At 45.6% G+C, this 26,691-nt stretch overlaps 1 protein-coding gene across 2 annotated transcripts in view; it reads left to right on the forward strand.

Moving 5' to 3' along the window:
• The first annotated feature begins 3,329 nt into the window (after window positions 1-3,329).
• AP3D1 (adaptor related protein complex 3 subunit delta 1) overlaps window positions 3,330-26,691 on the forward strand; it is a 40,682-nt gene continuing 17,320 nt past the window's right edge. For both annotated transcript variants that reach the window (XM_030257171.4, XM_012571247.5), the window contains exons 1-11: window positions 3,330-3,564; window positions 16,906-17,001; window positions 17,799-17,879; window positions 18,460-18,540; window positions 20,376-20,483; window positions 20,825-20,954; window positions 22,260-22,399; window positions 22,662-22,735; window positions 24,444-24,493; window positions 25,995-26,044; window positions 26,453-26,501. In XM_030257171.4, the coding sequence (XP_030113031.4) occupies window positions 3,469-3,564; window positions 16,906-17,001; window positions 17,799-17,879; window positions 18,460-18,540; window positions 20,376-20,483; window positions 20,825-20,954; window positions 22,260-22,399; window positions 22,662-22,735; window positions 24,444-24,493; window positions 25,995-26,044; window positions 26,453-26,501 (955 nt within the window). In that variant the 5' untranslated portion in view covers window positions 3,330-3,468. The remainder of the gene's footprint in view (window positions 3,565-16,905; window positions 17,002-17,798; window positions 17,880-18,459; window positions 18,541-20,375; window positions 20,484-20,824; window positions 20,955-22,259; window positions 22,400-22,661; window positions 22,736-24,443; window positions 24,494-25,994; window positions 26,045-26,452; window positions 26,502-26,691) is intronic.

Here is a 26,691-nt window from a genome sequence, read left to right on the forward strand (position 1 = left end):
CATGGAAGGACCCCAATCTCCATGGAAGGATGCCCAGCCTCACAGAGGGACTCCCATTCCCATGGAGGGACCCCCATCTCCAATGACGGGCTCCCGTCCCCACGGAGGGACCCTGCTCCCACAGAAGGACCCCCATCTCCACGGAAGGACCCCCATTCCCACGGAAGGACAAGGACCACCATCCCCATGGAAGGACCCCCGTCCCCATGGAGGGACTCCGTCCCCACGGAGGGACCCCATTCTCATGGAAGGACCCCCATCCCCATGGAAGGACCCCCATCCCCATGAAAGGACCCCGTCCCCACGGAGGGACCCCCATCCGCATGGAAGGACCCCGTTCCCACGGGAGAACCCCCATCCCCACGGAGGGACCCCCATCCCCATGGAAGGACCCCGTTCCCACGGGAGGACCCCCATCCCCATGGAAGGACCCCGTCCCCACGGAGGGACCCCCATCCCCACAGACGGACCCCGTTCCCACAGACGGACCCCCATCCCCACGGAGGGACCCCATTCCCACGGAAGGACCCTCATCCCCATGGAAGGACCCCGTTCCCACGAGAGGACCCCCGTCCCCACGGAGGGACCCCGTCCCCATGGCGGGACTCCATTCCCACGGAAGGACCCCCATTCCCCACGGAGGGACCCCCATCCCCATGGAAGGACCCCATTCCCACGGAGGGACCCCCATCCCCATGGAAGGACCCCATCCCCACGGAGGGACCCCCATCCCCATGGAGGGACCCCATCCCCACGGAGTGACCCCCATCCCCACCGATGGACCCCGTTCCACAGAGGGACCCCCATCCCCACGGAGGGACCCCGTCCCCACGGAGGGACCCCCATCCCCATGGAAGGACCCCGTCCCCATGGAGGGACCCCCATTCCCACGGGAGGACCCCGTTCCCATGGAAGGACCCCCATTCCCCACAGAGGGACCCTGTCCCCACAGAGGGCCCCGTCCCCATGGAGGGACCCCGTCCCCATGGAGGGACTCCATTCCCACGGAAGGACCCCCATCCCCATGAAAGGACCCTCATCCCCACGGAAGGACCCCCATCCACATGGAGGGACCCCGTTCCCACGGAAGGACCCCCATTCCCCACGGAGGGACCCCCATCCCCATGGAAGGACCCCGTCCCCACGGAGGGACCCCCATCCCCACGGAAGGACCCCGTCCCCATGCAGGGACCCCCATCCACATGGAGGGACCCCGTTCCCACAGAAGGACCCCCATCCCCACGGAGGGACCCCCATCCACATGGAGGGACCCCGTTCCCATGGAAGGACCCCGTTCCCACGGGAGGACCCCCATCCCCACGGAGGGACCCCCATCCCCATGGAAGGACCCCGTCCCCACGGAGGAACCCCCATCCCCATGGAAGGACCCCATTCCCACAGAAGGACCCCCATCCCCACGCGTGGCCAATTTGGGGGTGTGATCCGGGACGTGGGCGTGGCCAGTGCTGGGACACTGACACCAGTGGCAGCAGTGACGCGGCTGTCACGGGGCGGGGAGGGGATGAACCCCAGAATAATTCAAGTTTAAGGAACAACACTGCGCCATCAGCTCCCACCTTCCTGCTCCGGCAGGGCCATCCCAGAGCACACAGGGCACAGGATTGTGTCCAGATGGTTCTGGGATGTGCCCAGTGAGGGAGACCTCACACTTTCCCTGGACAGTCTGTTCAGTGCTTGGTCACCTGCACAGCAAAGTTCTGCCTCACGTCCAGGTGGAAGTTCCTGGGCATCAGTTCCTGCCCGTTCCTCTGGTGCCACTGCTAGGCCCCACGGGGCAGAGGCTGGGCCCTGCTCTGAGCCCTCCCTGCAGACACACAGGGCTGAGGGCATGTCACCTGGGTCTGCTCTGGAGCCTGAACAGCCCCAGCCCCTGAGCCCTCCCTGCAGACACACAGGGCTGAGGGCATGTCACCTGGGTCTGCTCTGGAGCCTGAACAGCCCCAGCCCCCTGCCGCTCCTCGTATGGGAGATGCTCCAGTTCCTTCATCATGTCCACAGCCCCCATTCCAGGAGCTCCACATCTCGCTGACCCCGAGGAGCCCAGAGCTGAACACAGCACTCCAGCTGAGCCTCAGCAGGAATGAAGAAGAGGCAGGACCAGCTACCATGTCCTACCACAGATGCTCTCCCTAACACAGCCTGGGACCCCACCAGCCTCTTGGCTCCTAGTTCAGGTCCAGCAGCTCATTAAATACTCAGTGTTTGCTCCAAGCTCTTCCAGGGTTGGGGTTTTCTCTCGTGCGTTTGCAGCTGTTTGTTGTTTCCATCTCTCCTAGTTTAGGGCAAATTTGGGGAAAACCCTCTGAAAGGAGCCCCCAGGAAATAAACCCCCACAGCCCCTCCCCACCCACCTGGTTCAGGGAAAAATTTCCTCAGAGAGGGAAGTGGAAAAGAACCTGTTTATTCAACAAACAAAGCACTCCCCAGCACCAAAACAATTAACAACACTAGATGACAACAAAACTCTTTCACCCCTCTGAAGAGCTGAACAAATCCAGAAGGTCTTTCCTGGGAGTGGTTGCCCGGGTCTGGGCACTGGGGATTGCTCTCCAGCACTGGGGATGGCTGCTGCAGATCACCAAATGCAGGCTCCTGGTGTTCCTTGGTGTTTCCCAGATCCCAGTCCAGAGCAGGTTGGATGATATTCCGAAAGAGGAAAGGAAAAAGCAACAGTCCAGGGAAAGAATTGGACTGCTTAACCTAACTAGGAAGCAAAGCAAGAAAGCAGGCAAAGCAAGCAAGCCAAGCAAGCAAGCAAGCAAAGCAAAAGCCAGCCAGCCAGCCCTAGCCTTTTCTAGACAGCAGACCATGGGGGGAGGTGAACCAGATGATAACACGGCAAAACAAACCTTCACTTTCAGAGTCAGTTCTGAAAGCACAGAACATAATATCAAACGTAAACAGAACACACGATTGGAGATACAAACACCATAACAGTCACCCTAGGACACCATCCCATGGGATAAGAGAGGCTGGATCCCTCCCGGGCCTGCATCCTCCTGAGGGGACGAGTGGGCGGGGCTTGGCATGAGTGGGCGGGACATGCGTGACGTAATGGGCGTGGCTTTGCTGAAGGGGTGGGGCGGGCTCGGGGCGTGGCCTGGGCGCGGTGGGCGGGGCTGGAGAGCGGCACAGCGGGCGGGGTTGGCCCGGGAGGCGCGGCCGCCGGTCGGGGCGTGGCCATGGCGGGGGCGTGGCCGAGCCCTCAGCTGACTGGCCGCCATTTTGTCGGTGCCGGATCCCCAGCGCCGCCTGGAGCTGCGCCTGCGGCCGGGGTCGCCCGTGCCCGCCCGTCCGCCAGGGCAGCTCCGCCCGTGCCCTCCCGCTCCCCTCGGCATGTGAGCGCCCCGGCACCGCTGCTCTCACCCGGCTCGAGCAGCAGCAGCACCGCGGCGGCCCCCCCGCCCGGGCCCGGCCCCTCAGCCCGGCGCAGGCCCCGCCGCCGCCATGGCGCTGAAGATGGTGAAGGGCAGCATCGACCGTATGTTTGACAAGAACCTGCAGGACCTGGTGCGCGGAATCCGCAATCACAAGGAGGATGAGGTGAGGGGACCCTTCCCTGTGCTCCGGCCCGGGGATGTCGCTGCTGGCCGCTGGGGCCGTGTCTGCGAGGGGAATGTTGGTTTGGGAAGGGGGAAGCGGGAGTCAGAACGAGGAAGGTGACGTTGGGGTGTGGGGCAGGAGGGACAGGCTGGGGGACAGCAGGAGAGTTAGTAGGGGAGGGTCATGCTTGGTGCTCACCTTTCCATTCACGGTGTTGTGCTATTGGGATCCGTGATATACATACGGAGATATACATATATATATGTAGACATATGCACGCATATATACACGCAAATGGATGCATGATTATTGGAGAGGAATTCCTTCCTCTCCAGCCCTACATTCACGTCCTGTAGTCAGCTATGTATTCTTCACCCTGGAGCTGTTATACAGGAGAACGAAGCTCCTAATTCAGCTTTCAGACCATTCATGTTTAGTATCTCCTGACTGAAATGTTCTTTCGCTCAGAGCTTTTCTAGGCAGCAATCATTTCTCCGTGTCGGCCTGTTATCCACTCTTGTGTGAGAAGCACGTGATCAGGAAATTAGTATAGGTGAAATAATTAGTCATCAAGAACGTGTTATGTGAGACTCCACAGTAAAGTGTCACATGGTAATTGAGAAGTAACGGGCCCCAATGTCACTTATGTTCATCTTCAAGTAATTCATGAAGCCTGAGAAGCTTTCTTAATGTTGGTCTAACAGCTGGGCTTTGCTGGTGTGTTGGGGGTGGCTCTAGAGTCAGTATCAGCTATCAAAAGCATCTGGAAAAGTTGTAAACTTTTAACTGAATGAAGAGCTTTACTAGGAAAACTGATCTTCCTGCTGGTGCTATTGAGCTGAAACACAAAATACAACTTCCAAAATCTGTGTAAACCCCTTGTGCACAGGATAGGGGGTTGTTTGGTAGTGAGCATACCTGGGAAATTTCTGTTTTTCACAGAGTGACAGCATATGCTGTGTTGGAATGGACCTGCCAGGATCATTGAATCCAATTTATTTCGGTATATGTTAAATTTATGGTATTGGTTTGATGGCAGAGGAAGGCAGGGCTGCTGTGCAGTGCCCTAAAAAATGTGGGAAACACCACAAAGCAGCAACAGCAAATTTGTATGGAATTTATGAGCCTAGTGTGTTGTGCTAGAGCAGGACCTGGTGAGCAGTATTCTTATGGAGCCCCTCCAATGTGTTGTGCTGCTTTTAGTAAATCTGCTTTATTCCTTTGTGCATAGGACAGAAAGTGTTTCATCAGCTGTCAAACCCCTGAGGATCCTTCTGGTGAAGGTCCAGGCTTTTGTGGCACCAGTTCTTTAAGAAGTATTGAATATTTTTTCAAAAATAATTTTGTGACAAACAGCTTCATAAAGAGAGTTCAGAAGCACACCGAGCTTGTTCTCAGTCTGTGACAAGAAATGGTTAAAATGAGTTGGCTTTGGTGCTCTTTGGAGTTAGGAAAAAACACTCCTTGGACAATTTTGTAGGGCTGTGTGGGAAGTTGTTACTGGGGTATGTGCACACTCTGGGATTCAGTGAGGTCAGAGCAATACCTTGTCTCAGAACAGCTGGGCTGCAGCATGACAGGATTTAAAACTCTTCAGTTTGGAGTACTAAAGGTGAGATTTTGAAACAGATAACTGTCGGGATAATTCTTTTTTATATGTTCACGAGTACAGCAAAAATTAAAACCCAAACCAGAATGTGTTCAGCTGATTAAGACATTGCACTGGTAAAACCTGTGTGTTTGGGAATCCTTCAAATCATTTCTCTTAGTTCCAGAGAGTGCTGCAAGTCCAGGAAAGGACTGTGCCTTTTACTGGCTCAGCTGGAGAGAGCTGTAAACCTGCTGTTGAGCTTTTGGGTGTGGATTCAGTGCTTCCCAGGCAGTGGCCGGGGACATTGGCTAATTTTCAGGTGATGTTACAAAATCAGAATGCTGTTTTAGAGGAACTAGCTGCAGAAATCCTTCCTCTTTTCCCTACAGTGTTTCCATTGTTCATTGTATCTGTTTAATGTCGCTCCAGTGCTGTAGTTCAACCAACATTTGTGTGTCTCAAGGTAAGTGTCTATGCCTAAGACAGACACTCTATCATGTTCAGAAAAGCAAATTTGTTTAAAACAAACTGTGATTTAGTGGGGAGGATATTGACTGTTGGTCTTGGCTCAACAGGCATTTCTCCAGGAAGAGTTGTCTCTGGAAAAGAGCTACTGTGGTTGTTAAATAGCAGTGATAGGAAGAGAAATGAAGGCAAGATTGTTGTTTTGACTTCTGATTTACTTGTGCTTTTTGTAGGAGGTTAGTTTATTTACATGTCTTGGGTTTTGTGTTTTGGAATTTAATCACATGGAAAAATCTGCCATCACTTATTCCCTCATCTCTCTGGACAGTCTGTCCTGGTTGATCTGAGATGGAAAGTTTTATTCCTTTCCACTTCTTATGCAGGTACCACATGAGCATATCTGGTATTTCACAGCCCATCGAGGCTGTACCAGTGCCGTGCACCCCAGTGCACCCCAGTTCACAGTGGGGCTTCTCAGTGCAGTTCTTTGACAGCCCCATTGTTTTCTTGCTTGGTGGGTTTGTGTTCTTCCTATGTTGCTGTGATCCTAAATCTCACACCCCAAGGTGTGTCCTGCAGTCAGAGCAGGCCACATCTCTTCACTGATAAGTTTTGGGTGCTCCTCAGCTCCTTAGAGGAGCTGAGAGTGCTGGAGGCTGCCTGGCCCTCGAGCTCACAGCTTCTCTGCAGCGTGTTCATTCCCTGTCAGAGACATTTCCATTGTGTGACCCATTTATTTCAAACACTGAAACTGAAGGGACGGACTTCCCTAAGGATGCGAGGTAGGAGAGAGGAGGTGGTTAACACAGTCACTGCTCGGTGCAGATTTGCTCTGTCCATCTCCAGTGTTCTGGGGAGTGCTGGAGCTGCATGGTCCTTCTGCAGGGTGAGTGCTGTGTGCAGGGAATGAGGTGGCAGAACAGCATTAGCTCCCTCCCAGCTCTGACACGTGTTTACTTTCCAACAGATGCTTTAGTTCCTGTGGTGTTCCCAGCGCCAGTTCAAAGCCAGACTTGATCCTACTGCCTTTCCCTGAATTTTCACTTCCAATACCTCATTCTCTCCCTTGCATTTGGAAAAGGAATGCTTTTGCTAATGAAAGTGGAATTTTTCAACAGATATTAGGTGTTTTTGTATGCCGTGGAGTAACTTCTACTTTGTGCCTACTGCTTCAGGATCTGCTTCACAGCATGTTCGGGAGGAGGAATGCCTTGTACCATAGGCTGTTAAAATATACTGGATTTTTGCCAAGTTAGTCCAAACTGATAAGTTATATCTGTTCTCCTAAATGTGTAATAAGGGACAGGATAATTCTTTGATGGTTTTTGGTCCTTGCATAGTGTTTTTCATTCACAGTTAAAAGTTTGTTTTTCCCAACAAGGAAGCTCCTGTCAGATGCTGATGTGAGATGTTCGTTTAGAAAACTGAAATTAAGTAACAGAAACAGGTATTAATGAGTGGCTTTAGGCTCCTTCAGACACTAGCCCTCTGTTTCAGGTGTCTTTGATTTACTGCAGGACACTTAAGGAGAGAGAAGGGATTTAAAAAGTCCTGTACTATATATATGTGCACTTCTCTTATAACGTGAGAAGATTGTCCTCTCTTTTCTCAGAGACTCTGCTGTATGTGCCTTTGTGGTTTTGGTAATTGATACTTTCAAGAAAAATCATATTGAAAAATTCACATTTTTCTGTCTCTGGTGTTGAGTGATAAGTATCTCATTGCTGGTTTACACTTAAAACTGTTTTGGAACATTTGAAGGAGCAATCAGTGCTGCTGGTTGGGGGAAAAAAAAAACAAACCCAAAACTTTAGTTACTAATATAATGCTAAATGGGAGGAGCATTCTGTGTCCCGCTGTGAAATGTGTGGTTTACTGTCAGCCTGCCTTTCCAACCTGCCAGTGGCTTCTTGCTGCTTACTGAGGGTTACCTGAGGACAGGGCACTTGTATTGTTAAAAAAGCTTTTTCCCTCTAAATAAAGGACCACTGTGTTCCACTGCTGATTTCCAGCTTCTTCTGACACATTTTCAGATGAAGCAATGATGTGGGGAGTTTTGAGGAATCTTCACATCACAAATCTCTTCAGGACTCAGCCTGTCGTCAGTGAGGCTGAAGACCTTCTCATGCTGTGACTTCTGACAGCCTGGCTTCAGCCACTGGTGCGGTATTAGTATTTGATGGTAAAGGATTTGGGCTGGAACATAATCAGGGAATTTTGAGGAACGCTAAACGGTTTGTTGGTGCCTGAAAGAACAGACCGACTGCTGGGCGGTGCAGTTCATTGATGACAGACAGCTCTTTCAGGCACTGCTGCTCCATCAGCTACTGTGTGTCATATACGTGTTGATATCTTTGAAGGCAGCTCATTATTCCACCCACTTCCAAGTGGCTCTAGAGTTGCTATTGTTAATTCTTCGCGAGTGTGAATCACTGCAAAAGACAAAGTCGGAAATAGAAACAATACACAAAGAGGGTTGGATAAGGACCTCACACCTCTTGGTGAGAAACCAGTCTGGGACTGGCATGCAAGGCCAGTGAGAGTGCCCTGCCTTACCTGCTGTGTCATGGACACAAAGGGCCTGGAGCATGGCACACGAGCCAAGATGTGGGCAATGTCCTGTGATTACAGGCAGGAGCAGCTGAGGCTTTGCATTAGTGCTGCCTTTCATTAACTTCTTGCTTTCTCCTGTATTAAATATTACTTAATTGACTGTGGCATAAGTGGGGATAATAGCTTTGTTCTCAGTCTGGATTGTTTTATAGCTGCCTCTGCTGAGGGTTTGAAATGCTCCAGACAGATCTGTGCTGGCACATGTGGAAGTAAATATTGTGCCCAGGCAGGTCCAGGGGAGAGGAAGAGCTGTCACGTACCTAAGAAATGGAGTGACTATCCACTCTACCTTTAGTGAGGCCAGGGGAAAAACAGCCAGAGGAATCAAAATAAAATATGGCTACAAAATACATTTCTGCACTGTGATCAACTGCAAAGAGTTGTTTATTTGGTGCTTTGTGTTGCATATCTTTGTCCTGGTGCTGAGTGCAGAAAATGGGTTTTTTTGTGGTTTCTTTCCATCAGTGTCTGTGAAAGTGACTGAAAACCTCTTCCTCCACAGTGTGGGTTAGCAATGACATTTGTGTACAGACAGCACCTCAGGTTTTTCATTTGTAAGTGTTCTTGGGAGTACATCCTGTTCCTGCTGCCCTGTGAAGGGCAGCATTACATGACAGGCACCAGAAAGAACCAAGTCATAGGACCGGTTACAAGGAAGCATTTGTGTTCATTAGGTTATTATAAACTGATCATTCACACTGAGAAATTGCAATGCTTCATCATCTAAGGGGAAGTCTGCTAAAATCCAGGTGTCAGGAAGCATAAAAATATTTGAATAGAGTAAAAGTTGCAGAAAATGATATTGTTGGTGGTAGTTTTAGTAGCTCAGAAAGGTAATTGAGTGGGTTTCTAAAATAAGAAGCAAATGTTGAAAGTAACTGAATGAAGTGAGCCCTGTTGAATCCTGAGTGTAACTGGGTATTAGAAATGTTTGGTTCCCCTCCTCAGTCACTGCCCAGCAGGGTGAGCAGTCAGTTTGTAAACCTCATAGTTGAGTGCTGGTTTTTGTATTAGCTGTTTCTTTTTTATTGTTATTTCCACGATGACCTAGGTGTTCAAACCTGACAACTTCTGCTGAGAAATTCCTGTGTTGGAAGGTGTATAAATGGAGGGAGGTGTTGATGTGTGAATGTTCTTTCTTCTGGTTGGCTCAATCTATGGCAAAGCTGTATAAAATATATTGCCCCAAGTGGATCACTGTGTTAATCAGCTTCAGTTGTGAGTGGATGTTTGTTTAGTGTGAGTGGTGTGATTGTACAGCAGGGAGGAGGTGAACAAACTTACTTTAATTACACAAATATTTGTGCTGAATTTAAGAAGCTGGGAATGGCCATGAACCATCTTTGTCCTCCTTACCTTTCCATAGCTGCAAACTACTCACAGCTGTGCATGAATCAGTGTTAGAACTTTGTATTATTTTCAGTGTTACATTTTTATTTGGCATTAATACGTCATTAAGCATCTTTTTTTGGTTTCTCCCTGAACTACTTCAGTCATCTGAATCTCAGCAACAATAGCTACTTTAGTTTCTCAGGAGGAAGTGACTGCTTCCTATGCTTCCAAAAAAGCACGTGCTTTGATGAAGCCTGCCTTTATCAGAGCCTGAAACTGCACAGAGATGTCTGGAACAAGCAAGTTGAAAAATCTACTGTAAAAACACTTGCGTGGTTTTTTGCATAGTAATGTAAAAATAAAACTTTGGGTACATCTTGTATTTGCAAGAATGAGCACTTTTATCTGACACATCTCTCCAGGCTTAAAAGTTGTCTGCTCAGATATGGTTTAGACAGCACAGACCCATGAGGATTGTTTAATTGCTGTGCAATTAAATTAACAAATACTGTGATCAGACTGGAGATGTGCTTGTATTAAGGGACTGATCAGACTGGAGATAATTAAGGGACATCTCTAGACCCTTGCTGCTGCTGTCTGCTTACTGATTTACGATGTTCAGGGCTTGTTGATTGCCACTTTCCTGATTCCCAAGGTGCCAGCAGTGATCTTGGCCTTGGGAGGGGCCAGGGATAGCTCGTGTAGCTCCAGCTTCCTGCACTGGTGTCCTTCTGTGGGCATTTCAGTGTGAAATCCTCAATTGTCTTTGGGTAAACCACCAAAGAGGAGCTGTCCATGGGAGACTGCCAGAAGAGCTTGGGGGGATGCTGCAGGTGCTTAGAGTCACTTTGGAGAAGCAACTGCATCTCTACATCTATTTCTTTCCTGAAACACAATGTTTGTGTTACAAACCGGTTCAGAAGATCCTGTGTGTTTTTCTGCTGTGCCTTAAGGGGCTGTAGTGGTTGGTCTGGGGTAGGCTATCTGCCCTGAAATTGGTGCACAGTACTTGTATAGATAGCATTTCTCTGATTTTTCAGAATAAGGTTCAAAGGTTTTAATTGGCTTATGAGTCACTTTCGGATGGATGTGTGCATGCATCATGCCAGATTTCAGTTGGTGTGTGTAACTTCAGCAAACATTAACAAAAGAAAAAACTGTAAACCTACTTTTTTCATTGCTTCCTCTGTGTTGCTTGGCCAAGGAGTCTTGTGATCTCACTGTGCTCATACCAGACAAGGGGGCAGAGGGTAATGCATCATGTTTCTAATAAATAATATAGAAGTCTGCTGCAAATGAACCAGCAGAACCTTGTGCCTCTGGTGCTGTCACTCAGAACATTGGGCTGGGATCCTAAGCCTACCTCAGGATGAGCCAGTAAATCCTTGGAAAGCTGGGTAGCAAGGACAACACTAAGGCATGTTAAAACATGTACAGCAATGCTGTTTATCAACAGCTGAGTGAAAGATAAACTTGGCTTTATGAAAATGCCTTTCAGTTTCCTGAGTCCTTTGTTGCAACTGGGTGCCCTCTGCACTGCTGGACTCAGGCTGCTGCAAACCCATCAAGATGAGCATTGTGCAGCAGCACTCACTGCTGATCCTCCCTTCTGTTCTCAGCTGCTTTGCCATGGTTTTGGTGAAGTTACTTGTGAGGAGCATGTGTGGAGCACATGCCTTGGAATTTTCTATCCAGCCATGGAGTAGCCTTAACAAAATACCCTGTTATTTATCTCAAATAGCTTTTTCTACAGTAGTTAAATAATATAGCATTTTTATGGAATTTATGTGTAATATGTTGATCTCTAATGCTGTGTCCAAGTCAGTAACATATTTTTCTTTTTAATGCCCTTGTCTGTTACTTCAGTGGATTCATTCAGTACTGTTATGGTACTATGTGTCCGGGTACTGCAAATACTAGAGGTGTTCTCTGACTGGTTCAGTGCTGTTTGACATCAAATGCTGCTTTTGAGGGTTTGAGAGGAGCCTGGCAAGTGATAAGTATTTCTTCCCAGCCTTCTTTCCGAGGCAGCTGATCTGTGCTGTGAATGGGATCTGCTGCCTGAAGCAGGAACAGATCTGAAAGTTCCTTCACCTCCACAAGGTGTCTTTGGTGTTGAGCATCGTGGTCAAGTTGCAGCAGTGGGCATCTTCCCCTCATGTGAGGACCATCATGTGCTTGTGCTCAGCGTGATCTCATGGAGTTTGTCTCAAAGTCCTAGCAAAAATTGATAAATTCTACAGTGCTTAAAACAGAAGAAATGTTACATTTTGTGCTTATTTATTTTTATGTTCTAAGTATTCCAAACATTTGTTTTACCATGGTGTAGTTTGACATGTATCAGAAAATACCTTGTTCCTTGTGGCATTCACTGTTAATAATTCTTTCTTTAACACCCTGGAAGCACAAGAGAATTAGGATCTCATGTTCTCTGACATTTTGCTGTTTCATGTGGATGGAAGCACCTGGGTGTTGCAGTGACAGGTTTGAATCTCAAATCAAGTGTATCTCGTTTGCTGAGTTGCAACCCGAAGTGGTGAGAATGCAAGTTTGGCTTCTCTTGAGTTTTGAAGGTGGTTTATGGCTGAGATGAAAATACAACTTCTTAAAGACTACTGGAAATGAGTGGTTTACATGATTAACTTTAATGTAATGGTTCTGCAGGGATCTCCATCCCAATCATTAGTGTGTTCCTGTCAGGTAATGGCAGAAAGTACAGCATGGAGAAACACATATCTTAGGAATGTGATTGTTGTACAGATCAGTGACTTTTTAAAACTTCACATACTGCTTCCTTGAGAAAGATAAGTCTTTTGTGAGCATCTCTGAAATTGTCAGCAAACTCCAAGTTCTGTCTTGTCTTGGAATAAAACTTCAGCATTTTTCAAAGGTAAATCAAAAAACATGAGTGGGAAGTGAAAAATCCTATCAAATGACATTTTTGGCTTTCTTACCATGACCCACTCTCCCCTTCCTCCTTCCATTTCAAGGAGACTGTGTCTTTGATTCATGATGCCTTCTCTCTTATTTTAGTCACTCATATTCATTTAAATGCACATATTTTCTGGGTGAGATCTTGGAATTCTTGAGGAATTTGGGCTTGTTTTAAAAAACAGCTTGTGCATTCTGTTAATGGATATAAAATACTCCAGCATCTCGTTGGTGATGTGCTTTGAGAAATGCAGTTGTGACTGTGCTGTACTCACTCACTGCTCACATCTGCAGGCTGCACTTGGGTTTTAGCTGGGCTGCTCCGGGCGTGTTCCTGTAATGCTCCTTGGGAGACAGAACAATTACCAGAGTGGTTGCTATAGCATTTCATTAAGGAGCCTTTCCATCGAGGCAGGGAAGGCTCCTTTCCCACTTGACAGCCTAGCAGGAATAAAAGAGAGCCTCAGCTCCTTGCCTGCTGCCCTCAGAGCCTTCAGCTCTGCTGCTGGCAGGGAGCTCTGCCAGTGCTCCACTCTTCCTCTCCTAAGAGGGTTCCTGTGCCTCATGGCTCTGCCTGTCCTCACCAGACTGCCTGAGGGGCTGCTGGGCATTGCCTGGCCCCATCAGAGCCACCTGGCTGGCCTTGTCCACACATCTGTAAATGCTGGTGCTTAGAAATGCTCCTCAATCAACTGGCCAGAATGTGTGAGCCATCCACACAAAACTGGAAATTGTACTGTCACAGAGCTAGTAAGGAATTAATAGCTACGAAATATATTGATATTGTAATGAATACTGGGAGCATAAATGTACTCTTGGCACTGCTGAGGCCCTGTCTTGAATCCTGGGGTGAGGTTTGGGCCCCTCATGAGAAGAAAGGCTTTGAAGGGCTGGAGTGTGTCCAGAGCGGGGACTAGAGCACAAGTCTGATGAGGAGCAGCTGAGGGAGCTGGAGGGGCTCAGCCTGGAGAAAAGGAGGCTCGGGGGGACCTTGTGGCTCTGCACAGCTCCTGACAGGAGGGGACAGCTTGGGGGGCTGGCCTCTGCTCCAGGGAACAGGGCAGGAGGAGAGGGAACAGCCTCAGGCTGGGCCAGAGGAGGTTTAGATTGGATATTAGGAAAAACTGCTTCATAGAAAAGTTTGTGAGGCATTGGAAGGGACTGCCCAGGGCAGTGGTGGAGTCACCATCCCTGGAAATGTTAAAAAAAAAAACATGTGGACGTGGCACTTGGGGCATGTTTTAATGATGAACATGGCAGTGCTGGATTAACAACTGTTGAACCTGTTGATCCTAGAGGGCTTTTCCAACCTTAATGATTCTGAAATTCATGGGACCTCAAAAGCATTTAAGGAAAAACAGAGTTACTTATATCCTGGGAAATACTTGGTTTTAATTACCACACTAGGAAATTCCTATATTAGAAGGATTTATGCAAAGATATAATCAGTGCTGGGCAAGATACCCAGGTTTTTTTGCTGTGTCAGTATGTAAATATTAAGGGTTTTTTTTTTTCTTCCAAATATTTTGGCCTTGCTGAGAGACTGCAGTTTTTTTCATTGCATCAGGTGGTTGTTCTCCCTCTTGCTGTGTGACCCCACTGAACAGCTCGTGGGCTGCAGTGGGGGCTGTGGCTATGGGTCAGTGGGAAGTGCTTTGGTACAGGTCCTGTCCAGCGCTGTGCCCAGGTCAGGGTACCACAGCCAGAGCCTCGCTAAGGATCTGCTCCTGCTTCCAGGCTCCCTCCTGGTTCTGTGGGTGTGAAATGTGGCAGCAGATCCAGCCAGGTGTGGTGCTTGGCTTTCAGATTTAGGAGGGAGACTGAATAGATCAGTTTTTCTCACATTGGTCATTCACGGTGGTACCACTCCACAGGATTAACAAAAAGTTAATACCTGCTGATCCTATAAAGCTTTCTATATATAGTGCCTGTCATTCCTTGGAGTGTTTTGGGATTTGAAGTACAGCTGTTTCAGAAGGTCTTCTTTCTGTTCTCTCTAATCCCTTTTTTCAGTTGCAGATCTGATTCTGAGTTCTGTAATAAGCTTTTCCAGAAGCTGGACTAACTGGTAGGCAGGGATTTGCCCTGTGGGATGTTGGGACTGGTGATTCTGGAGCCTGTGTTCAGCTGTGCCAGGCTGGGCACTACTGAACTACACTATACTCTATTTTTTCCACCTCTCCTGCTCACACAGAGGTTTGTGCTCAACTCTGAAGAGGTTGCCAGGAAGATTAAGCTAATATTTGAATAGTTTAGGGACAGATGCAGTGGGAAATAAGTGAAGCTTTTGGTTATGGATGTAAAGACTGAGAACCGGTGTGTCAGTGTCCTTCTGCCTTGAGAACCATCACTGGCCTCACTGCCCAGGATGTGGCAACAAGATACACACATGAAGGGCTCTGTGACATTGTTCCAGCGTGCTCTTCTGTGGTTATAAAATATTCAAGGCCAAGTACAATATATTTGTGGATCAATTGCATGTTGTGTAAGTCATTCTTTCAGCACTTGTAATGAAGTATTTATTTTCTACTCTCAGAAGGTGTTTTTTAGTTTATACTCAAGAGTTTAAACTTCCCATGTGAGTTGTCAGAACCTGAATCTCTCTCAGGTGAAGGGTTTACAATCCCAAATCTGCTTCTGGGGGAAGTCACCTGGTCACTATGTTGTTAAGTGTTTGGGGGTGATGCCATCTCCAGTTATGGCAGATGTGATCCACTCACCTGTATCCAGAACAGAAGGGATCTGCATATAGGAAAGGGTTGTTTGGTGTTCACAATGCCCTCTCAACATGAGAATTCCTACTGTAAGGATAGTATTTCTATCCCAAACACAGGCATTTAGGAATATCTTAAATCCCCCCAAGTTCTTTCATCTGTCTGCTGAACACCCCCAGCTCTCCCAGCCCGGCTCCAGAGCAGAGGGGCTCCAGCCCTTGCAGCATCTCCGTGGCTGCTCTGGCCTGGCTCCAGCAGCTCCACGTCCTCCTGCTGCTGTTCCCCAGGCTGGGGCAGCTCTGCAGGTGGGGTCTCACCTGAGCGGGGCAGAGGGGCAGAATCCCCCTGCCCTGCTGCCCACGCTGGGGCTCAGCCCAGCCCAGGGGGGTTCTGGGCTCAGTGCCCATGGCCGGGGCAGGCTGAGCCTCTCACCCACCAGCACCCCAACCCTTCCCCCAGGGCTGATTTCCATCCATTTTCCACCCACTGTTTCTAACAGCAAACTTTTGTGACTTGAATAGTGTCACTCCATGACATTTGTAAAAGACTAAAAAATGGTTGCATTAATACACAAAAATTAGTGTAAAGGGGAAAAAAATGTTGATTAAAGTCAGGCCAGTAGACACTTACATGCTGCAAATATCATTTTGGAGGAAGATGGTGGTATTCAGGCAGGGATTAGGTAATTGGTTCTGACCTGGTTCCTCTGGCAGTTAGGAATGTGAAACACCCTGGTGCGTGCATGGCTTTGAAAAGAGAGATTATTTCTTTGCATTTAAATTTTCATGATTCCTGTAGTAGATGCCTTCAGTACTTAAATAATAATTAATTGTGAACTGGAAGAATCTTTGGCTGAGCAAATTCTGCTTATAAAATAAAATCTATAAAGATAATTTTAAATCACATGTTTGCCACATCCTTCCCACAAGCACAGATGTGATTGCTTGGAAAGATGTGAAGCACTAATATTTAAATGTAAACATTGTGACATTTGGCTCTTTGAATTGCTGAGAAATTCATAGAAATAACTGTTACTTTTCAAAATGTGTAAATGGCAAAAGGGCTCATGGAAGTTGAGAACCTGAGAAGGGGTTAATGACTTTTCATGTTGCTTTCCATGGCTGGGGGGATCCAGGAAGCGCCTGTGTCCCATCCAAGCCTTGTTTTGTGTCCCTTCAGGCATGGGTAATGTTGTGGGTGCACACCCACAGTATCATCATTGGCAGCATGTCCAAAAATGGGGTGTTTTCATCAGTCACCTTTCATCTGTGGGCTGTTAGCAGGGCTTGGCAGTTTCTTGTCATGTAATGAGCGGGTGTTCTCTGACGTCCTTCTGGAGGTAGTGAGTTTTCCAGCAGTGGTGAACTCTGTTTTTGTTCAGACCTCTGCCTACTCAGTCCGTTCAACAACTTCCTGTTTGCAGATTTTGAATCTAGAGATTTGGAGTGAGTGGTGTAATTGTGAGGGAGAGGCAGAAGGGACAACCATCAAAGAAACATCTCGTAATTTTGGTTTTGTAACAGAATTGTGGTGGTTCTTTTTAATAAGTAATTTTGTCAGAATTAAATGCTTACTAAATAGTGTGTGTGTGAGATTGGTGCATGCAAATGATGAGTTCTGCTGCTTCTCCCTACCAACATGCTGGAAATTTGAGAAACTGGTGGAGGAGCTCAAATTTTTGTTTGTTTTTCTCAGGCAAAATACATCTCACAGTGCATTGATGAGATCAAGCAGGAGCTGAAGCAGGACAACATCGCAGTGAAGGCAAACGCAGTCTGCAAACTGACCTATGTAAGTGCCTTGCTGGGATCCCAAGGAATTGCAGCTGCATTTTGTTCTTTCCTGCTGATTTGGAGTCAGCCTTGGGTCTGGGTGCCTGCTCCCCCTCTGCTGCTCTAAGTGCAGGCTGTGGGGACAACACTCCCCCAGCCCTGACGTCAGAGGCTGCACATTCCTACTGTGTTTGGTACAATTAGGTTTTATTGAGATGGGTCAGGAAGTGAATATCATTTAAAACAGACAAGTTAAAAGAAATTGTTTTCAGCTGGATTGGTTCTTAAGTGACATAGTGACATGAACACTTGAAACTGGGTTTGTTTCTCATTGCTCAGTCCTTTGTTGATGAGGAGAAGACAGAAATTTTGGTAAAGGATTCTTGTTGTGGTTCTGTTATGGTTTTAATTTTTAAAAAAATCAGGAAGAAAACCCTTCACACCAGGGCTTATATAACTGCATAGCACAGAATCACAGAATGATTTGGATTTGAAGAGACCTTAAAGCTCATCCTCCTGCCATGGCAAGGACACCTTCCACTATCCCAGGGTGCTCCAGACCCTGACCTTGAGCACTTCCAGGGATCCAGGGGCAGCCTCAGCTGCTCTGGGCAACCTGGAACTAAGGCAAACTGTTGAAAACTTGTGACATCTTTCACTTACTCTGAGTGGTGCAGTGTAACATGGCTCATAAACCTGTGATGTCTTACGGTATCATTTTCAGACTCCTGTTGCATCTTCAGTTTTGGGACATGTCTTGAACTATTTGCTTGAGTCTCTTATTTCAGAACTTTATCTTTGCTTCTCTGCTCACAGTTACAGATGTTGGGCTATGACATCAGTTGGGCTGCTTTCAACATTATTGAAGTTATGAGTGCTTCCAAGTTTACATTTAAGGTGAGTTCTCTGTAAATGCAGCTGTCCTGGCTAAGCTGTCAGATATCTTTTGTGAAAAGCCAGGGTATTTTTATGTGAAGACCACCTGAGATTCTTAGTACCAGACATTTTTTATTTTGCAATAGTTTTCTAATTTTTCTTGAAAGATTTATGTTTTTTGCAGACTTTTTTCACCCATTTCACCCAGGGTGGAATGTTGCTTCCTAAGACGTTCTTTCCAAATCAGACTTTATACCTGAAACTCGGGAGTCAACACAGACCAAATAATTGTAGTAGACAATCCTACCTTATTTCTGCAACTTCGCGGTCACTGAACTGTGTTGTAACAAAATAGAGAAGGTGAAGGTGGTTTTATTACTCCTAAGACAGATAAATTATCAGTAGAGCATTACTTGTCTGAACTTACTTTTTTGATATAAACCCCTATTTCTAGGGGAACCCTCTCATGCCTCTTCTGTTAAACAAACATACTCGTTCATCTTTTTAATATTGCTTATAAAGCCACCAGCTGTTTTCCACTTAAGCATTGTCTAAATTGACTTTAAAAACAAACCTTGTTTTTCTCCGTGCCTTTTCCCAGCGCATTGGTTACCTGGCTGCCTCCCAGTGCTTTCATGAAGGGACTGATGTCATTATGCTGACAACTAATCAGATCCGAAAGGTAAATGTTCAGTTCTTCAGTTTTTCTTGCACTCTCTCCCTACTTGTACTTTCATATCTGTACTGAGTATTTCTCCATGAGGAATACAGAGGTGTTTAAGTAGAATTCTTGGTTTGCAGTCTCCTGTTGTTCCACAAGCAGAGGGATTAATGAAACACTGAGGAGCTGTGCACATCCCTCCCTGTGCTGTCTCATACCAGCTCTGTGTTTGTTCAGCACAGAGAATGATGACAGAAATAACTTTGCTGGTCTCGAGGCAGTGCTTATAAGAATGTAACAGGCAGGAAAAATGTCCCCATTCCTGAAGTAAAATGAGCAGAGTCTCAGGAGTGACATGGCTCCACAACACTTCTACTTGTGAGGGATTTTTTGTCTGTAATTCCACATGAGACTTCGACTTCTCTGGTAGAACTGAGTGTAAAAATGGTGAAGAATGTATGGAAAGTTTTGTTCTGTATTCATGTACCCACGTGTGTATTCTTTTTCATAGAGCTTGATCACTTAGGGTTACTGGTTTGCAGCATAGTTTTCCCATTCTTGAAGTTACAGATATTTTTTAAAGCTCTTGACTTTCATTTTTTAAGTATCACTTCTTTAAAATTTGACTGATCCAGTACAAGATGTGCCTACCTTTTCACCACCTGAGGAACCAAAATGTGTGTTCCTTGATGAAAAAAGAGCAGTGGGATGTTATCCAGTATCTTCCCTAAAGAACTAGTGCTTTTCCCTCTATCTTTTGAACTATTCTGTGCTGAATGTGAATATCTATTGTCTTTATTATGGGCACTTTATTTTAACTGAATTTCAGTCACTTACTGGCTACTTCCACTTTGTGCCCAAGTTTTTACTTCAAAGATAAAAATATCTTTATGCCTTTTCATGTTTCATTGATCTAACAACTTGAGATTTGAAGGCTTTATCAGTTCTCAAAATACATTAGAGACAGGATGAATTGCAGTTTTTTGCTCCTTAAGAAGTAGTTGTGTTATTCTTAAAGTAGACTCTAATTTCCCACCACCTGCAGCAGGTTTTTAAATGAGATGTAAATGGCACAGAACCCCAAAGACCTGACTAAGTTTAGCTCTCCTGGATCAGCTTCAGTATCCATGTGAATCTGGACTCTTAATTCAGCAGTTCATGTGGGAATGCTCTGTGCAGCTTCTTCATGTTTGTGTTTCCTGATACACAATTTAAAGTCTGTACTTGAACATACTCAGATTAATTTTACTATGGTTAAGTGACTTAAGCTTAGAAAGACCTGAAAGACAATGGAGGGCTGGGTAGGATACTGACTACAAATAGATCCAAGGAACTTGACCAATAAATGTGTTCCACACACATAACTTGTATCCTGTCTATGTGGACTGAAAGTTGAGGTGCTGCCAGCAGCTCAGGAGAAGAATAATCTCATTTCTCTACTAGATAAAGGTGGAACACCACTCACCAAGAGTGCTTGTTCCCAGTGAAATTGATGGCACTTGGAATTGGACTTAGCAGGCTTAGTATTTAATACCAGTTTTTTAGGACTTTAAATATGTTTGTGATCCTGTAATGGGTGTTTAAAAACTATTTCCATTCCCAAAACACTACCAAGGTGTGATCTCTGATTACTTTTATGTTGCAGTTATCCATCTCTTGTTTAATTATGATTCTTTGTGCCCATTATTAAACCCCAGGCTGGCTGTAGTAGCAGGTGTTAGTAGTTGATATATAAATATTCCCATGAAGCAGAAGCTCTGCTTTATTTATGTTAAATTAATAAAATTAGTCTGAGGAAGTTGTTTCTTGACTTTCTGTGTGATCTTAAATTTTTGAGCGTGTTTCTCTTCTTTCAGGATCTGAGTAGCCCTAACCAGTATGATACTGGAGTTGCACTGACTGGCTTGTCCTGTTTTGTTACTCCAGATCTTGCCAGGGACTTGGCAAATGACATCATGACGTTGGTGAGTCAATAAGGTTGAAGTAACTTTACAATTATAGAATGTTAAGTTATTCAAATCTGGTAAATGTCTTACATTTAGAACTGATACATGTGAAACCTGCTGCTTCATTCTTGTGGGGGTTCTGGGGAGCTTTCATAGATCTCAGTTAGATCAAGAGGATCCCTTTGAAATACATTCATTTGTTTTGGTGATAAACAGCAGTATTTTGCTCTTGCCTCAAAGCTGAGTTTTCCAAAAGCAGTTGGGTCTCCCAGGAAGAGCTTTGATGACAGCAGTGTGAGCACAGAAGCTCTGGAAACACAAATGTGCTCAGAGCCTGACTGCAGTTGTTTCATTAACAGATGTCTCACACAAAGCCTTACATCAGGAAGAAGGCAGTGTTAATCATGTACAAAGTTTTTTTGAAGTACCCAGAGTCCCTCCGTCCTGCATTTCCTCGCCTTAAAGAGAAACTTGAAGATCCAGATCCCGGTGAGTGGATTTTAGTGAATTCCTTCTGCTCTCACATGTGGAGGTCTATGTGCTTGTAGAGCTTGTGGAAAAAAGAGTGCATGAAAAATGCTCTAATCATCTTTTGGCCACTGACTCACCTGTTTCAGGGTAAGTGAGCATAGGAGAGTTTTGAAGGGTGTTGCCATATTAAAAATATGTTCTTTAAAATTAAAATGTCCATTTCTTCAAATGTATCAGTGGGTTAAACCTTAATGGACAAAGTAGCTTAAAGTTTCCTGATTTGTTGCTTACTGAACTCGGCTATTGAAAATATTTCACTTGGTTTCAGGGTTTGGGGTTCTGGTTTTGTTACTTCCTGTGCTTTCTTAGCAAGCTGCAGCTGTTGACTTGCAGTGGACACACTTAAAATTACTTAACATTCCTTAGTGTATTTTTAATTTATTTGAGTCCAGACTGCTCTTTGGGCCCCTCAATACTGTCAGTGCAGGTCAGCAGCAGCACAGGAAATCTGCAATTGCTCTGTATCATATTCACATTTTTGCTCAGCCTTCAGCAGGTGCTGGTGTACCCTCACTGCATCACAACACTTGTTTGAGGAACTCTGTGTGTGCTGTTTATCTGATCTCCACTTGATTTGTATTGGCAATTACAGGGAGAAATTTAATTGCATTTCCTGGACTGTTTTATTGTGGGCATGGAATATTCATCTTCCAGGCACAATGTTATTAAAGAAAGCAAAATCCCTTACCTGCAGAGAGAGGAAGAAATTGCGTTTTAAGCTTTGTAAAGGATTGCTCTCTGCTAGGACACCCAGCCTGTCTAGACTAAAACATTCTGAACTGACACCAACTCGTGTAAGAGGCTGAGCAATGAGAAGGGAGTGAATGTGTCCAGTCATATTGCTTAAGGAATTGTTGTTTTTGTTTTGTATTCAAACGTTTTAAAATAATACATATCAGAGAAGTCAGGAGTGATTGGAAACTTTCTGGTGGTTGATTATTGATTGTGTTGTCTGTGTCCCACAACCAGCTCTCCACAGTCCAGGGCAGGGATGTGGCAGTGTGCTGGTTTTTCTCATGCTGGACCCAAAGCAGATACCTGGCTTGCTGCTATATTAGAAAATAGCCACAATTAAATAAAACCCTTTCTCAGTTTGCTTTTGCATCCCTGTATTTACTGCCTCAGGGTTGGGAATGAAGCCAGACCATTGGACACACAGGTCTGAAGCTTCAGCTGCTTTTGCTGTGGGGGTTCTGCGCCAGAAATTTCAATTACAATGAAGGCATTGATGAGATTTGTGCTTCTCCCACTTCTTTTCCCCAGGTGTGCAGTCTGCTGCAGTAAATGTTATTTGTGAGCTGGCTCGACGCAATCCCAAAAATTACCTTTCCCTTGCTCCGCTCTTCTTCAAGTTGATGACGTCGTCAACCAATAATTGGGTTCTCATTAAAATTATAAAACTGGCAAGTATTCTGCTTTTTGTTTACAGGATTAGGGTTCTCATTAAATTACCTTGGCTGTGAAAACGGATTTCTTGCTGGGAGGCATAGTTACCATTCAACCTGAATAAAAAGAAGCCAGGAATATCTTCTAAAGTTTGTGAATGTAACCAAAAAGAAAAATATGTTAATATAGCTTGGTTTAAATACAGTGAGATGTAATTTACATAATGTTTTGAAGCTGTTGAAAAGCAGCTATTAACTCACTTTTCTTCATTTTGAATAGTTTGGTGCTCTCACTCCGTTAGAACCAAGGCTCGGAAAGAAACTGATTGAGCCCCTGACCAACCTCATCCACAGGTATGTGTGACAGACCCTGCCTTGTTCAGTCAGAATGGGGAAGGGCCTGGTGGGGGGGTCAATAGCTGGGGTGAGGATGCATTTTATAATTTTTTATTGATTTTTGATATATTGGCTTCAAGTATCAAAAGATAATCTTAGATCAGGGTTGTTTCTGGAAAACCTGAGTGAGGTAAAATACCTTAAAGGAAAATCTCTGGGTGTCTGACTTTCAGCATGAATTCCTCCAAGGGATGGATGAAAATTGGAGCAATTTGCTTTCCTTTCGCTGCATTTCAAGCCAGAAATGACTGTAGAGGATGTATACAAAGGCTCAGCTGTGTATTTTGACTCTCCTGTTCACCTCACACATTTGATTCCTGACTTTTGGGAGTGCCTTACCCACCAAAGCAGCATGACAAGGAATACATTAAAGCCCTTTCTCATGCATTTGACAGCTCAGATGTTTTAAAGAGGTTCTTATAATATATATGTTCTAAATGTAGATTAAATAAAGTTGAAGTTATTTCCTTGTCCCTTGTTAATTCTGGTTTGTGGTGGTGTCGTGGTTCTAGTTCTGAACTGAAATCAGGAAATAGATGCCTTGGAGGGAATACATGGATTCTCCTTGTTATGAAGAGGAAGTATGATCTTGTGCAGGAGTTGTTGAGTGAAAAAGTTTATTTCTTTTCATGTGGCAGAGCAAGGTTTAAAGCAGATATCTATGTAGCCTTGAGAGCAGCTCTGGCCAGATGATTTCTGTCCATCCTCATATTCCTTTAAGGCAATCCAGATAACCAGCATTCAGATACCTCCAGGGATTTATCAGCAGTAACAGATACAACCCACCAGAAAAAGCAGGAAGATGGACAAACCCACCTCCTCACCCCAGCTCCCACATTAGTAATTCTGAATTGTAGGGACTGGGTCCTCTTTGGCTTGGTGTCCATTCAGTAATTTTGGGTTTTATAATGAGTTGCAGCATCCTGAGCTGTTCCACCAAGTGTCCAGGGAGCAGAAGTGTTTCTTGTGGTTCTCAGCATCCCAGGTTTACCCTCAGGGCAGCACTGTGTCTGTCTCTGGAGCTGTGCTCCTTCCCTGTGTACCCTGTGCTTGGAACCTCCTCCTTTGGGGCCTGGGAGGTTCTCGGTTCCCTCTTGTACAGATTAGGCTTTATAAGGACCTCTGCAGTACTCGGAACTGCACTGTCTGTGTGTTCAGCTGGCACAAGCATCCTTGAATTTGAGTTTTGGGGGGAATCAGACACTGGAAATTCCAGGGATGGGAAGTGTGTTTCTGCATCCCAAGCCTCTGCTGCTGGGGCGTGACTGACTCGCTTTGAGAGAGTCTTGAGCTTCTCCATCTCCCTTGTCATGAGTTTTTGACCTTGGGCAGAGGATTTAATTTGATTCTTGGACAAGATTGCTTCAGTATTGTGTGAGTGGTGCTGGAGTTTGAGTAACCACTTCCATACCTATTCCTTGTGTCACAGTGCTCTTACTTGCTGCTTTTCCAGGAAGATTTTTGGGTTTTTAAACATTTGTTTAAAAATTTCTCCCCCCCAACAGTTTTTAAGTGAGACTCATTTCATCTGTTTGAAGGGATATGGAGCAGAATATTGACAATGTCTTGTGAAGTTCAAGGTGCTAACTAGCTCCAAGGTAGTGCTGATAACTCTTCAAAATGTGCTGGTTTATTCCTTATTTAATATACCTGATTTCTATTTCAGCACCTCAGCCATGTCTCTCTTATATGAATGTGTGAACACAGTAATAGCAGGTGAGAACTGAAACTTGGAATCTAGAAAAAAAATGTGATGAACTTTGTTATCAACAGATGCCATCTGTAAACCTTTTATTCTTCAACTTAATGTATTCTAAATGCAATAACTCTCCTGGCAAACTTTGTGTTACTGTGGGGCTGAAATCCTTTGTTTTCAGTGGGTGAGGCACAGTCACTACAGTTGTGTTTGCTGAAGACTGAAGCCAGGTACAGACAATGAGATTATTTATATGCCGGATCCTAAATGTTACTACAGCTACAAAATGTACCAGCAGCGATAGAATTAAAACAAGTGATGTCTCTTTGCCAAGTTTTATTATGTGATGATGGATCACATTTTTTAATTTTGCAAGTTTGCAGTTTAAAAATGGGGTGTAATTCCTTAGAGGAGGCAATTGAAGTTACTGATTGGCAGTTTGAGTTTCTGGGGAAGAGATATGAACTCCATAACTGGGAGGGTGAGAGAAAATAAAGGCAAAAAGGGATAGCACAGTATCACAGCTCAGGCTTGGCTGCAATATCAGTGTGTGGAGCAGAGGATTTTTGACATTCACAGTTGGTCTGTCTGTCTCCTGTGGGTTCTTTGGATAATGGTGCAGAACTTGCTGTTCTGGGTCAGGTCAGAGAGTGAAGAGAGATCTGTCACTCACTGTGTATTCCTTTAGAGAAATGAGTTGTCATGGTGGGAGGGAGAATTACACAGAGGGAAATTCCATTGTGGGTGAGAATGGCCTTCACCTGTGGGTAGAGGGGGAATTCACCCACCCAGGACACCTCAGGGGTGGTGATGTCAGAGCCAGCAAACGAGCCCTGAAATAGCAGAGGAGCACCTGGCACCTGCCAGCTCTGGAGGTGACAGTGTCCAGCTCAGCTTTCCTGCAGGGACAGAGGGCAGCACATGGCACCTGCTCAGGCACAGCTGAGCTTGGCTTAGTGGCGCTGTGCCAGCAGCAGTTACCAGGGTGAGCCCACCTTTTCTGCAGTGGGGCTGTGTGCTGCCAGAGCTTTCAAGTGTCCCATCTAATCAACAATGGCTGGCTTGATTATAGCTCCAATCTAATCACGTTAAACTCCAGGATCTGTTGCTGATTCCATTGCATTAGGAAAGTGCACAATTAAAAATTCAGCTGTACAGTAGCTGCTGACATATTAACAGCCTTGAGTACTACATGATGTCAGTGAAATAAACCTTAGTGAGAGCAAAAAAGAGCAGCTTTGACCTGGCTGTTGCAGCTGTTTCCTTTTTTTTTTTGTTTTCCTTTTTTTTCCTTTACACTTTTTTCCTGCCCTCTTATTATTGCTGTTATGGTATATGAAACTTTAAGTTCATGTCACAACTTTCTCTCCTTCCTCCAGACCCCCAAAAAGTCCAAGCAAACAGACAAACAATAATCTAGCACTTTCCCTGAGAGCTGAGCTGGGTGTGGGCTGTCAGGTGCTGTTGTTGCAGTCTCTCCCAGCACAGAAATACTGACTGGCATTTGTGCTTCTGTTTCAGTTCTGATCTCTCTGTCCTCGGGGATGCCCAACCACAGCGCCAGCATCCAGGTGGGACCCTGGGTTTAGGGTTGTTTGTTCTGCTCTGCTGTGGGATCCCAAGGGCCAGGGAAAATGGGATTGTGTTCCTCCGCCATAAGTTACAGCAGTAGCTCCCTGAAGTGTTCTCACTGTGCAATCCTGCAGATTGAAGCATTCCCTGTATAAATTCTCCTACTTAATTCACTCTAAAATGCAGAGTTTGAGAGTTTTCCCAACTCATTATTCATATCCTGCTATCAGTACAGTCATACAGAGCTTCCTTTTGTTTGGAAGTCTGTTAATGCAGTAAAACCCTCTCACCTGGAGACCTCAGGTCTTGGTCAGATACTTCCTTGTGTATTGAGTAAACTTCATGAATACTTAACTTTAATTAAGACCTGTAATAAATATGGCGTGGTCTTTTTTTTTTTTTTCCAGCTTTGTGTGCAGAAGTTGAGGATATTGATAGAAGATTCTGACCAGAACTGTAAGTATGGTGCTTTCTTCACGGAGCTGCTGGCCCCCAAGCACTGGGGAGATGCTGCAGCAGCCTCAGAGGGGTTGTAGTGCCTGGTATGGAGTAAACAGTTGCTGTGGGGTTTAATACAAAAATAGTTTTTGATGGTGAGCCTTTCTTTATAATAATATTTTTAAAAACAAATGACAGCAGTTATTAC

Source organism: Taeniopygia guttata, chromosome 28 (assembly GCF_048771995.1).
Source record: "Taeniopygia guttata chromosome 28, bTaeGut7.mat, whole genome shotgun sequence".
Classification (NCBI taxonomy): domain Eukaryota; kingdom Metazoa; phylum Chordata; class Aves; order Passeriformes; family Estrildidae; genus Taeniopygia; species Taeniopygia guttata.